General features: G+C 29.4%; 2 protein-coding genes across 2 annotated transcripts in view; both read left to right on the forward strand.

Annotated features, from left to right (window-relative positions):
- Nucleotides 1-6,090, forward strand: part of LOC119674446 (serum response factor homolog A-like) — a 6,776-nt gene extending 686 nt beyond the window's left edge. Inside the window, exon 3 of the mRNA XM_038085584.1 lies at nucleotides 6,082-6,090. Within this exon, the coding sequence (XP_037941512.1) occupies nucleotides 6,082-6,090 (9 nt within the window). The remainder of the gene's footprint in view (nucleotides 1-6,081) is intronic.
- On the forward strand, nucleotides 4,933-7,481 carry LOC119674447. Its single transcript, XM_038085585.1, has 3 exons — nucleotides 4,933-5,071; nucleotides 6,087-6,820; nucleotides 6,884-7,481. The coding sequence occupies exons 2-3, from the start codon at nucleotides 6,123-6,125 to the stop codon at nucleotides 7,479-7,481; spliced, it is 1,296 nt and encodes a 431-aa protein (XP_037941513.1). The 5' UTR covers nucleotides 4,933-5,071; nucleotides 6,087-6,122.
- The last annotated feature ends 7,355 nt before the right edge of the window (nucleotides 7,482-14,836 follow it).

Consider the following 14,836-nt stretch of genomic DNA (forward strand, 5'->3'; position numbering starts at 1 on the left):
CTATTATGGTTTTTCGAATTTGATCGTTAAGATCATTATAAACAGCGTTTCTTCAGTTCGCATTAGTGTATAAAAGCAGCAATGGTTAGAAACTTTTGATTTCTACGGGCTTAAGCACGTATGATAGTGTGTGGCTTCTTATGAAACTTCGAATATCTTTTTTCTGGCTTAACCATAGATGTAGTTGTAATCCGGTGGTACCTGTAAGCAGATAACATTACATGGGTGTAGAAGTGGATGGGTAGTAGTTGACGGTGATGGAGGTAGGACTGAGGATAAGATAAATTAATTGAACATTAATCCCAGTCCAGACGATGGTCAATTGGATGGAGGTTAGCGTGCATTGTAGGACACATTAGGAATAGACGTTCAAAGGGATTTACAAGCAGGTATGTTAAAACTGCTTAAGTCATCATACATGTGATTACTTTATATCGTATTAATCTTGATGCTAACTCATTAACATCATACCAAACAAATACTAACGGATAGCAACCACTGTTCATTACAGTCACTTAAATTATCACAAACAGTGGTTCAATTTTTTATTGAATATATAAATTTTTATATGACTATTGATCGGTTTAATAGTCAAAATCATCACAAATGGAGTTGCTTGACTTCTTGTGGCCCTTTGAATGTTTAAATCCTTGCATAACGTCATGTTCGTAAGGTTGATTACTAATTTAGAAGAAGCGTTTAGTATTTTAGAAGGGGTGATTCTGATTTTAGCGAAATTATTCCGTTTTCTGATAAAGTTAGCGGAACAATAAAAGAAAAGGGAATATCATAAAAAGCAAATGAAGATCCAACTGATTTAAAATTACTCCATTTTTACGCAATAGGAATCTGGCCCGTTCTCCTTCTATATTACTCTTAATGAAGTAAATGAAGAAATTATTAATATAAAATTGTTTCATTTTTACGCAATAGAAATCTGATCTGATCTCCTACTATATTACTCCTTATAGTATATCAGATATCGTGCATGTTTCTAATCACAGAACTTTAGTTGGTTATAAATATTTTTGAAAAATCATCTCAGGAATCAAGTATTCTAATATCCTTAATTTGTAACTGAGATGGATTAAATTTATATAGTTTTTCTTCACATCTGTAGAATTATTTTTCCAATGCATTAAATGAACTTATTCTCAAAATTCCTAATGTTCTAATTATTAAAGGATTACTTATATTAAAAAAAAATTCTCACTTATAATCCTTACGATACATAACTGAATTACTTAATCCATAATCCTATAGTCCTCACTCAATATACTTAATATACTAATAATATTCCAATAATAAGAAGAATACTTATAATGAAATGTGAAGAATTCTAAGTTATAATCCGCCACTGTACGATTACCATACATAAATCCATATATCCCTTTGTGGGTTGCGACACAAAATTGTTGTCCATGCTTATGTATATACTTTTATTTTCCTTTTCATTTTGCCATTGTCATTTCTTATTTAACACTTCACTTTGGTTTCTTTAGTGATAATAATGTGCATTTTTTCCCTTCAGAATGCTTATGCCTATTTTTTGCACCCAGCATCCAATATTAATAAGAAAAATTTTATTGCAATTTTTATGCCCACAAAATATAAATGAACACAAAATCCTTTTTAGAGTGTGGCTGTTTTCATAGGAAACTCTTTTGTTGTGACACAGAAATTATTTATGCTCCAATAAATTCAATTTAGTTTCGATTTTTCTATATTTTTACATCTCATGAAGTTAAACTCAATGAATTCATGTGTCTTAATAAGGAGTCCATTTGTGTGGGTGTATGCCATGAAACGATGAAATGTAAATATTTTCATATGAAATTGAATTTGAAAGGATCTTAAATAAATTCACAATCTGAATGTATGCATATCGAATTGCGAAAAGTGTACAGCACTGCGTATGAGTGACGCACAGTTGAAGCGGGAGGAGGTAAAAATATGCAGGACAATGTAATTCGGGTATACAAAAATGCCATTCTTCTGTTCTTTTTCCTTTATAATGTTTCTTAGTTAAGCTGAAAATTATATTCCTATTAAAATTGAAGACATATTGTGCTTGGGTGTTCCCATTATTTATTCGAAAATATTCCAAATTTAACTGCATAAGTATTTAAAGTAAAGGAAATGGATCTTTTAAGAAAACGCTTCAGTCAATAAACTTTAAATGTTTCAAAATAGAAGATTACTTTTGGGTATAGAGTATCAATATGTATATAAGTCTTTGTTAATAATTTGTAATAGAAAAATTTTTACCGATTAGTAGTGAAATTACAACAACAAAATTTTTTATTATTTTTAAATAAAAAAATTAAAACTTTTTATCTTGCAATTTTATTATTGTTCAATAAACCTCTCTATTGAAAACAGTGGTTTATTTAATAAAGATTCTCAAGTTTAATTAAGTTTCTTTCATCAATACGGATTAATAAACAATTTAATAATATTTATTTAATATATAAAAGGATATCGCAACAAAATTTTAATATTACCAATTGCAATATAGGACTTCCAATGGTTAAAAGCTGTTTTGTTATGCAGTATAGGTTAGGTTAAGTGAAGTGAAAGGGGTGATGAATCTTAATGAATTAGCTGCAAAAGTCCTTTTGATGCTATATTCCTTGTAATAGTGTGTAGTAGAATGGTCATAGACGTCCAGTGTTTTTTACGTGATTTCCTGCCATCGATGGCTTAACACCACGGTGCCCTTAACACACGTATTAATTTAAGCGTCAATCAACGCCCCATTGGAATAGCCTTCCTTATTCCGCCGATACCAATGAAGAAATTCATGCAAGTTATAACTTCCACCTTGGTAAGATGCGAGGCCTACCCGCTGACCTCTGCGGATCTTTGGGTCACAGCACCCGGTTTGATACGCATACCACGGCGAATGAATGACAAGCAAAACATTCTTTCCGCGTGACTTTGGGTATTAACCACAACCACTTCGACCACTCCAACACCAATGGTCAGCAGAGCCGAAGCTGTCGGGCCACTGACCCCCGAAGTACCAGATAGTATCATCTCTGGTCAGATGTCGCAAGTTGCCGCCCACAACTTACTACCATTCGCACTTCTTGCATAAGTGCCAGACTGGCACTGGGGGATATTAGTCGCCTCTTACGACAGGCCATCCTAACCGCGGGAGTATTATTTTTCCCTCTCCGCGGTAGAATGGTCATGTAAGAATCAGCCGGATGCAATGATATAAGTTAGTATCTAATACTAATCCTCTACTACTAATCACTACTAATCCTGTAATTATCGCCGAGTATGTTGAAAAGTAAGGCACCTAATAACTTAAGCCTGGATATGTAGTATTCTTCAAATAATATATTTTTTTTCTAGCACCCAACTCACAATTCAGTTGAATTGCAGTTTTTCGTTAGGTTCTATATTTGGAGCAGGTCGGATATTATATAAACTACTTCTAATTTCCCCAAAGTCAGCGGTTTTATGTTTGGAGTATATGGGTTATGACGCTTTTATTTAGCTGCTAAAGAAATAAAGCAGATCCAGTCATCTTCCATACCGTTATTTAGCGGTAAGTTATCGGTTAAGGCCCACATTATCTTAAATAACTTCGATTTACTCCCATAGATTAAGTCAGAGCTTTTATATTTGGAGTGAAAGTAATGGATCACGTCGTTTTATAGCCTAGTATATTGTTAGGACCGATATTATAGATAACTACAATTAACATTTTCGGCACACATTACTTTCTTGTTATGCAAAGGTGGATAGTTAGCACCAAAAATATTCTGTAATAGCCTTGTACTGGCAATTTGATTGTTGATGCAGGAGCACGATAACGACAAAGCAAAACCATTGATTTATGCAGATGACCAAAAAATAACTTCTGATCTCGTTGTGAGATAAAATTGTTCAAATTTGATCATTAATGTTCAGGTGATTATTATATTTGGTCTAATTATAAAACATATCATATTATTTCCACAAGTACTTGCAGAAAAATATTTGCTCCAATGCCCTAACGTCAATGTAATGTGTTTCGTAAATATCGGTAATATGATCAATTTTTGATCAATTATCTATTATCTGAGTTATCTACAATTATATTAAAAGCAAGACTTTATGAAATGAAAAATGTTAAACCAGCTTATAGCGTTACAAAAACGGAGAACAGTGATGTCATGCCATGAGGTTTATGAGATCTTATGTAAATAATCTTCTTGAACTTTTATCGGACATCAACACGATCAATTCTGAAGTGTACTGTCATCCATTAATCAACCTGAATTAATAACCCAAACAAACATTTGCAGTACTAATTAATAGAATAGATGTAATGTTCTACCAATATAAAGTGAGATCTTACACAAGTTTGTTAGTTCTTCTTAAGCTTTAATAGTTTGTATGGGATGTATGACCACATCCAACGCATTCTCCAGATCCGGATTTCATATGATCGCCTGCTGAGGGCTTTTAAAAAGTTTTCAAATGGTAAAACCTTTAGATCAAATGAGATCTTAAATTCTGAAGTTTTATGAAATTAGTAAATAGAAAGGTGGTAAAAACTATTGGTCTGAAAACTGAGAATATATAATTAAGTAAATTATTTATTCACTTTAGGAAAACTACCATATAATAATATTTTCTGGTTAAACCAATATTAATTATATATAAAATATTGTAGTTAAATAGATGCTGTGTTATAATTGAAGTTATTATAAAATGTATTTTGAGAGATTGGTTAAAAATCCCACTAACACCCCAGATAATGTCCTCACATATCTTTGTAGTGTTCAATTTACACACATTATATTTGTAAGTGTAAATGTTATGTATGATATATACTAAAATTTTCAAAAAGTATGCAGTTAAATTATTGAAAAATCTGGTAACATCAGTTTTACAAAAGCACTTTGACAACCAGTAAAAATAATTTTCATTTGAAATTTTTTTTTCCTACTAGACAGTTGGTTGCTTTCATTTCAGTTTTGTTAGTAACTGGTTCAGTCTCTTTCTGCGCTCTAAGGATCAAGGTTAAGATTTGGATTACTAAAAGTCTCTTTGTGAACTACTTCTAAAATCTGTAAGTACGAAAATTTTATTCTATATAGCATTATATAATATAATAAAATGTAAGAATAATACATAGTATATATGTAGTATATATTGACCTATCGACATACTTTTAACTATTTTAAATGACAAAAGTTTTAACTGTTAAACTTTATTGCCGATTTACCAATCAGTGATAAACTATAATATTTTGACATATTAAAAAAATTTAGAGAATTTAAATAAGAATTTAGCTGACATATTTTTCATGACCTTCTTCTTCTTCTTATTTGGCACTACAGTTCAGTATGAACCTTGGCCTCTCTCACGATTTGCCTCCATCTGTTCCTATCTTCTGCTATTCTCTTCCAGTTCAGTACTTCAATCGTTCTTGCATCATCATACACGTCTCATCCCATCTTGTTCTTGGCCTACTTCTGTGCCTGGTTGTCATCGGTTTTGCGTTGAATATGCTGTTCGACCCCATTTCTATTACATGAGCAGCCCATTGCAACCTTTGCGACTTAATGTATCTCACTATATTTTCGTTTCTAAGCAGTTCTTCAATTTTATTATTTGTTCGTCTTTGAAAAGTTTCTGCATTTGGATTGGCCTGTAGATTTGGTGAACTTTTTTTCTTTCAAAAATTTTTAAAGCTTCTTCGTCCACGTTCGTCATTGTCCATGTTTCTGCCCAAATGTAGCTACCGGTCTTATTATTGTCTTGTACACTCGTAGCTTACTTTCCTTGGATAGTAGTCTTGATTTCATTAAGTCTAAATATTTGTAAAAACATCTATTTGCTGCATATCCAATATTTTTCATAACCTTAGTATTTATTGGGTTGACATCATTTAAAGTTTCTGTTGAAGCTTAATCCACTTCCGTCTATTATTGACAATGGTATACGAGTATAAAGTCAAGTTGATAATTTCTGTTATATTAGTTGAAAGATATTATAATGTGATGTGCTTTGAATAAAAAAATAACCATAAAACCTTAAATAAATATAATTTATAATTTTAATTTATTTTAATTTTAGTTAAGCTAATTTTACAAGAGGAACTCGTGGATCTTTCTAAAATGGAAACTACAAAGAATTTGGAATTACCTTTGATGCTGTGGAATCTATTGAATCTGGATGACTCCGAATTAATATCTTGGGGACCAAAAGGTGATACTATAATACTCACTAAAAATGCTTGGAACACCTACTTGGCAAATCCTGTGTTTGATTTGAATTATGGCGATTGGGATGAATTCTCGAATCAATTATTAAACTATGGTTTTGATCTTTTAAACTGCAGAAAGGATCAGCATAAGGGTGTACTCGTCCATATGAAGCATAAGTTTTTTCGTAGAAATAGATTTGATTTGCTTTCTAAGGTTATATGTAATACAAAGTCTAAAACAAGTGTCATCAATCCTCCAAAGATATCTGAAGGAAAAACAGGTGTTATAAGTCGTGATAAATTGGAGCAACTTCGAGTTTTTGCCGCTATAAGATTTAATTCGCTAAAAAGGGGTTTAGAAATAACTAATACCAGTTCAACCGCGGAAAATTCATTGGGTTGTAAGCCAACTGTTATAGAGCATCCATCTGAGGGCAAAACAGATGATGAGCCCATGATTGAATTTCTTACTGATTGTGCTCCGACATATGCTGGTTATTATGGAGAATACACTATAGAACAATTGAAACAATTTTTCGGTGATTATTTACCTAAGTATGGCCCGAATAGAAAAATAATTATAAAACCATTCAAAAAGGAATTTCAAACGTAAGTTTTAAATTCATGTTATAATACAATAATTCAAATAACACTTATAAACATAATATGTAGTTTATTAGATAATGCCAGAAATAACATGGGTAGACCCAAAATTGCTCGGAAATTTTGTAAAGAACAAGTTGGTACTCAAAATTATATACCATTATCATCGTCCGATGAAGGAACTTTTATGGAAAGAACAAACGCGCTGCATGAAATAACAAAACCAAGATATCAGCGAAAATTGCTCAAGGAGAAGATTGGTACACAAAATCATATACCAATATCATCTTCTGATGAAGGTAATTTCATTGAAAGGACAAGTGTATTTTTTAATACTGCAAAACGAACTGAAGATTTCTCGGATTATGAATTCTCCGATGATGAAGATGAGATGGGAAATGAAATGTTGTCTGATTCAAAAATGAATGAAGATGATGATTGCGAACCTTCTAGTAGTAAAAAAATGAAATTTTCTGATCCGGATGAGGCAGAATATTATGATTTTTTGGAGATGATAGATGCCAACTCTACGTTACAGGAAGATGTTCCAGTTCCTCAATATGTACAAGAGTTTCTAGATAAAGCGGCTGAAGAGAAATATGAAAAAGAAGACATGCGCAAAGATTTTTCAGATGGAATTAAGGATCTTATAGAAATACGCAAATAATTTAAAACTTAACAGTTTTACAATTCTAGATTTTATAAAACCAATAATAAAAACAAGAATTAAAACATTATCCTATCTATAGAAATTATTAACATACGAAGCACAGATTAAAATATAATTGCTATATAAACAATTGTTATTGTTTATTATTTTTTATTATTTGTTATTCATTATAAATGGTTTATAAATTATTTATTTTTTATTATTAATTGTTTTATGTTAATTATTTATTGTTTATTGCATATTTTCTATTAACCGTTATTGGATTACTTCTTTCATCTATTATTTTTTAACAAATATTTATCATCTATTAGATTTCATCTATCATATACCATCTATTATACATGATTTATCTATCATATATTAACTATCATCTATTATCTATATGAATTATGTATTATCTATTTTTTATTATACATCATCTATCATATATCATCTATCATCCATTACACATCATCTATTATCTATTATGTATTATCTATTATGTATAATCTATTAAATATTATCTATCACCATTAACTATTATCAATTATATATTATCTATTATCTATTGTTTATTATCTATTGTTTATTATCTATTATCGGTCTATCATCTATAATTTGTCATTTGTGTTTATTAAATATCATAAATCATATATTATCATAAATGTGTTATCAACGTAAATAAAGTCTAAAAAAAAATCAGAAGTTATTTAAAACCAGAAATCAAAAAATTTTTGGCTTTATTAGTATACATTGTGATTTAGACTGAAGAGTTTGCCACGTATGTGCTTCTAGAATGCCCTGCGCTAATGCACAAAATGAATAGACTCTTGGGAATGTATATCCTTACGGAAGAGGCAATGAAACTCTATAGAGTAGGTTCTATACTACTTTTTATTGATGCAACAAGACTAAGACATTTATTCTAAACGCAGAAGGGGGCTCTTAATTTTAAATAAGTCTGGCAACTTCATCTTCAATCAACTCTTGCATACTTTTAGGAGTTTCCAAAATAATAACATATTAAGTAACTTGAAGAGAAATAGGTAATTGAATACATTAGAAATCTGACTAGAGGAAAATACAATATAAAATTCTATTGTATATTTCATAAGATTTTTTTTGCTCCGTTCACCGAGCTTAACTGTTGATTGTTTTATTACTGTTTCCTGTGGCAAAAACGTAAAAGGATACTAACGATTTCAGAATGCCAAAAACATGAGAAATAGCAGCAAACAATCCAATGGAAACGTTTCCACTCATTGTGCCTGCAGCGTATTGCACATAATTATTGTTCTCGTCCTGGGAGTCATAAAGCACCGAAAAGTGCTTATTAATTCATTTTCATTCGGAATTGTGCTGTGTATGGTTCCATGAGTTGACACTGACCAAAATAACATAGCATTGGGCGGATATGTGAGCTGGGAAATCAGCATTTGAGCTGAACTCGAATAAAAACACATATACTTCATTGTGGTTATATGCAACACATGTGGAAAAAATGTTAAATGTTATAAAATCGCTATATAATGATTAAAGCAGTTGTGTGTAAAAAAATAAAACATTTCTTTGTATAAAAAAATAAAGAGAAGAAATGTAATTAAGTAACCAAAATAAACGATTTAATGATAAGCAGCTTTAAAAATTTATGAATACTTATTTATTTTATATAAAAGGGTCTTGTTTCGGTATGCCACGATGGGTCATAATGATGTATTACATTTTAAATTTATATTGTTTGATTGATAAAATATTAACTGAAAATATAATGAATGCATATCAATAAATTTAAGATTATTGACTAAGGCGAAGTAGACCACCTTTTATGTGTGGCGGTCACACCATAAATTAATTAAATAGTTACCTTTTTGATACTTAAATTAATTTTTACAGGTTTTTAAGGATTATTATAATTTTAATATAATGGCATTTGTTAACTTCAAAATAAATTATATATCCTATTATTTCAGCAATTGTGAAAAGTAGTAGCAAAAATATTCAAAGACTTTTTTTAAGATAATACTAAAAATTCTAAATAAAATTAAAACCATGTTTTTAGATGTGTTCTTTTTATGGTCACAACATAATAAAGAATTTATTTTTAAATTCAATTTATTGTAGTTTTATACGTATAAACTTATTTACTTAAATGGCAGTAACAATGTGATATAGTTTTGTCCTGACGGAGCAGTCTTGCAGCCACTTTTGAAGTGCGGTTAGTCCTTCCTCAACTTGACCATGCTACAGAAATCACTGTTACACTGGATTGCATCATTTATTCTTACGACAGGACCAAGCCAGTAAAGTCAGGTATTAATTCGCTGAATTATAGCAAAACCGGCATAAATCTTGTACACTTTGTGGTTCATACGGATGCGGTTATCGTCTTAACTCGTAGAGAATCAAAGATCTCAAGAAAACTTTGCTCTCAAAAACTCTCAGTGCTGCTTTAGCATTCTGTGATAACGTCCATGTTTCTGTGCCATAAAGAAGCACAGGTAGAATGAGTGTCCTATAGAGCGCAAGTTTTGTTCATCGAGGGAGAGAGAGTTCTTCATTTTAATTGTCTATTGAGCCCATTGGCAATGTTGATTCTTCGTCTGATTTCCAGGCAGCTGAGATTGATATTTGTTACGGCGATACCAAGATAAATAAAATCCGAAACAGATTTGAAAGTATAGTTGCCAACTACCAGCTTGTTGTTCGAACGACGTACTTGTCTACCAGTAGACGCCATATATTTCGTTTTGTCCTCACCGCCAATCTCATTTGGGTAGATCCTTTTTCGATAGCAGTAAAGTTAGTTCTAATATCGCGCTTGCTAAGGTCAATGATGTCGATGTCGTCGGCTTAAGCAAGGAGCTGGAGACATATGCAGAATTTTGTGCCGTTACGATAAATACATGCAATATTCATGAGAATTTTCATAACGAAAATAAAAAGATCACATGATAAGGGACCATATCGTCTAAAGTTTTGCACGATATTATTTTTTATTTCTGCCAGGGTTACCAATATATTGCATTTAAATAACAGATAACTGAAATATATGTAGTAATATATACTACAGCCATAAACGTTTTAAAATTAAATTTTGTAAAATTTCAACAAATGTAATTATATTTTCTTCTCAAAGCTGGATTAAAGAAAAGTGAAAGTGTGTTAAGAACAAACCTTGTTATTATGTTTAATGTTTGAGTAGTTTAAAATATTAATAATACTATGCAAGCTTAGTTATAATTAAAAGCACATATTTGCACAAATTGCTGTGGGTAAATGCGTTATGAATCCTTACAGAAACTAATGATTCTCAAACATTCAAAATCCTGTGAAAATCTGTGTTGCACTTAACAGGAAGAAGAGCTCAGATGAACGCTTGTAATCGAAAGCAATTTTGTAGTGTGTGTTTTTAGGGGCAACACAAATACAAAACAAAGTTATGCCGTTGGTCATTTTCCTTGCTGGCAGTCAAATTCGATTTTGTATTTTTGGACAAGTACCTTGTAATTTCCTGCTCGAACCACACAACAATGTCACTGAGTGCTGCTATCAGAGATTGAGATTACTATTAAGGTAGAATTTTGCATTTGACTTTGTTTGTAGAAGGTTAGAGGTTTTGTAAAAATAGAAGATGAATGAAACGATGAGATGAAATGAAGTTTTGACATTTTAAAATTTTGAACTTAAATTGTAAGAGATTTTAAAATTGGTTGAAGTCTTATTGAATAAATATTAAAAGTAATTAGATTTAAGCTTTATAATTTTTTTTGTATATTAAATACAATTGATTATCTGTAAATGCTGAACATAATTAATATTAAAATGCTAAAATACTTATAATTTAACAACTATTTCAAGTAAAAACTTTGATAATAAAAAAGTAAATAGAAAGAAAAGAAATTTAGTTTTACTTTATATATAACAAAATCAAAATCATTGTTTTTATATTAGAAGGGATCTATTATCCCCTATATAATTGACATATTGTGTTATATATAGAATTTCTCGTTAACGTATCTTGACATTCATATATGCAAGAGGTGATCAAGAGGATTTGGTATTCAAATATCTAAAACAATTCTAAAATCTTTTATAGATTTATCTAAAATATTTATAGACCATTTTAATGAATATAAAATGAAAAATTTCAATTAAATGGTTTCATAGAAACTTTCAATTGGTTATTGGAAGAACCGGTTCAGTTCTTTTTAGTAAATCCCTTTCTATGGCTTTAAATCCTGAAGGAAACATAGCAATATCCATATACTCTCAAATGAGGAGTATTAAGGCATACTTTCAGGTTGTATAAAAGTTTGATCTCCTTTAAAAGGGTATTTAACTTTAACCTCGTTTAAGAGAAGATATGATTTTAATGAATTTCTAATCATTTGAATAAGTAACCAAACAAACAGTAATTTCGTAAAGTTTTATGTAGCGTGTAAGTTTTATAATTGAAATTATTGCATACTTTCAGGCTGTTTAAAAGCTTAATCTCCTTTAAAAGGAGATTTAACTTTAATCGCGTTTTAAAGAACATATAATTTTAATTAATTTAAAATTAATTAATAATGATAATTATCTTATTGTAAATTAATGTTAATTTAGGAACATATACCGCAATAAAATTTTCATTTTATTTATTGTCTGATTGTAAATTATTGTTAATTTAGGCTCATACATCGAAGTATATTACAATGACAAAATATATATAAATCAAAGAAATAGACTAAATAAATCAGTACTCTGCAACTACTCCACTTTTATAATATCATTTTATGCAGGTATATTGATAAATTTGAATCATATGCAAACGGAATAGGAATAGGTCTCATTGAATACAGAATGCATATTTGACTTTTTTTTATTACATTTTGAGATGAGCAGCAACTTTGAAATAATTGGTTGTAAAAGAAGTAAATGAAAGAATAAATTGAGCAAAATTACCCACGAAATGTGTGAATTAATGAATACGTTTGTTCGAAGAAGTGATGAGAGAACGTTATATAGCATAAGAACGTTGTGCTATAAAATTGTGCTATCAAATGTTGTACTGTGACGAAAAATGTGTATTGATAATAAGCTAGTACACTTAGTCAAGAACAAACTACCAAAAAAATATCATAATGATATAATTAATAATGACATCTATAAATAATGCCGACCTACACTTATTACAAGTCCTAGACAATTTTATTTGTATAATGGGTTTCTGAAATTATTTATATTAATTTATTATACATACATTATGTTATATTGCGATATTAATAAATTTATTAAATATTGCTTAAAACCATACAAACAACAACGAAGTTAACGAGACAATTGCAAATCATCATTAAGTGAACAATTTAACGTCATTTACCTTTACATTTAAGTCCCCTGCGCCTAATACCATGCAATAGTGAACCGCAATGATCGCAAAAAATCGGTGAGAAAAAACATAAATACTGCCAATTATGTTTCAATTGATGGGTCTAAGGATAGTTGAAATAAAACACTATTGGAAAATTAATTCAGGATAAAACTTTTTTTTTAAATTTTGTGTTTTTTGTGTTCATTTCAAATTTATTCACAAATTAATTTCGGTGCTTGATTAAATATGAAATAAAGGACATAGAAGTGAAAAAATTTATAAAGTTGAGACATTAAAAACATACAGAAAATTGTTGCTGAAAATGTTGATGGACTGACAATGATTGAATATAAAAATTATTAACCATCAATGCCTCGCCACATACTTTTTCTACAGATATTGTCATATAAATTTGTATTTTTTATATTACTTATTCATTGCAAATAAAAAAATTTTATGTACTATTAAAACGAAAAGGATATTTTGGAATGCAAAGTATATGTGCAAAGTGATATGTAAATTTATATATTGACAAGCAATTGATTCAATAACTTCTTTTTGATATGCTTCGTTTGTGACTTCCTTTCGTATCCTTTGAAAAAGCCTTTAATTTACGGCTCTTTATCCTTTTGAGACAATTGTCAACAAATAAAAATTGCATAAAAATTTATTATTTATGAATACTTATTTTAGTCTTATTTTAGTGTCAAAAATATTAGCTTATAACTTATATAAATTTTGTTAGAAAATAAAATGAAAATAAAAAATTTTCAGATTAAATGGTATAAAATATTTCATGTAAAAAAAATAATTTAATATGTATTTTTTTTAAAATCTTTTAATAAATAGATAGTTATAGTTATGTCATTATTTCAAATTTAATAATTAATTTATTAATAATTAATCAATTACATATTTTCTTATCAAAGCCGTAGCAACGAACTTATTTTTACTCTTTTATAAAGAAATTTTGTCTTCGTAAAATAATGTCTTTTCATTTATTATTAATTATACTAACTTATTTTTAAATAATTTTATTATATTTTAATAAGTTAACCTTTAATAAATTTATCTCATTCATTAGTGACCAAACTAATTTATTTTTAGTGCCTAAAAGTAGACAATAAATATTTATTCAACATAAATGCTAGATGCATTCCAAATTACAAGGGCCAGCTTCCTAATATTGTTTACAAAGGTATATAAAATCTTTATAACACTTTAAATAAAAATTTTTAAAAAAAATATAATCTCTGATGCCATAGAGACTATCATACGCTTATACCTGTCATAAATATTTATATAGCTTGTCTGTTGCCTTCAATCTTCAATCTGAAGATGAATCCTTTCTATTTACACTAAAATTTCATTTTAAATATTTTGTTATGAAAATATTACCAAAGTCATATTGATTGCAACAAGGTTATAAAGCCAATAAGCCAAGGCGCATGACTTGGCACAATAGCTCCTTGCCAGCGTTGAGAGAGAATTAAGAATGTTGGAGGCCAAGGTTTGACAATGCAAGTTCAAAATCAAAATCAAATTGAAGTGGAGAACTCGGCCGCTTAAGTGCGTCCTTTCTAAGCTGTTGTGTTCATGGCAAAATAATGTATTAAATTCAATTAAAAAAATAAAAAGAGGAAAATAAAAAGTATTGTATCATAAGCGGATTAGAAGGATTTGTGGATAAACAACAAACAAGCACAACAAACCCCACGTCAGGGGTATCTTACGGTAAGGGTTAAGGATTTATTAGAAGATTAATGACATGAGGTTGAGTGTAATTTTTTAAAGAAATATGGGCAATAATAAAAGTTATTTATGTTTTTCTATCAGGTTGTTTAATTTACAACGGTTGGAATTTATTTTCATATCAATCAAATATTAAATTGTTAAATTTAAGAATTGTATTATTTCACTAAAAATTTGTATATTGATGTAAAATAAGTTACCATATAATTGTTAATAAACCTATTACTATTTGATTTGTGTAGTTCTATCCTCGGGAGGTAGCGAGGTC

The sequence above is a fragment of the Teleopsis dalmanni genome, chromosome 2 (genome assembly GCF_002237135.1).
Source record: "Teleopsis dalmanni isolate 2A chromosome 2, ASM223713v2, whole genome shotgun sequence".
Classification (NCBI taxonomy): domain Eukaryota; kingdom Metazoa; phylum Arthropoda; class Insecta; order Diptera; family Diopsidae; genus Teleopsis; species Teleopsis dalmanni.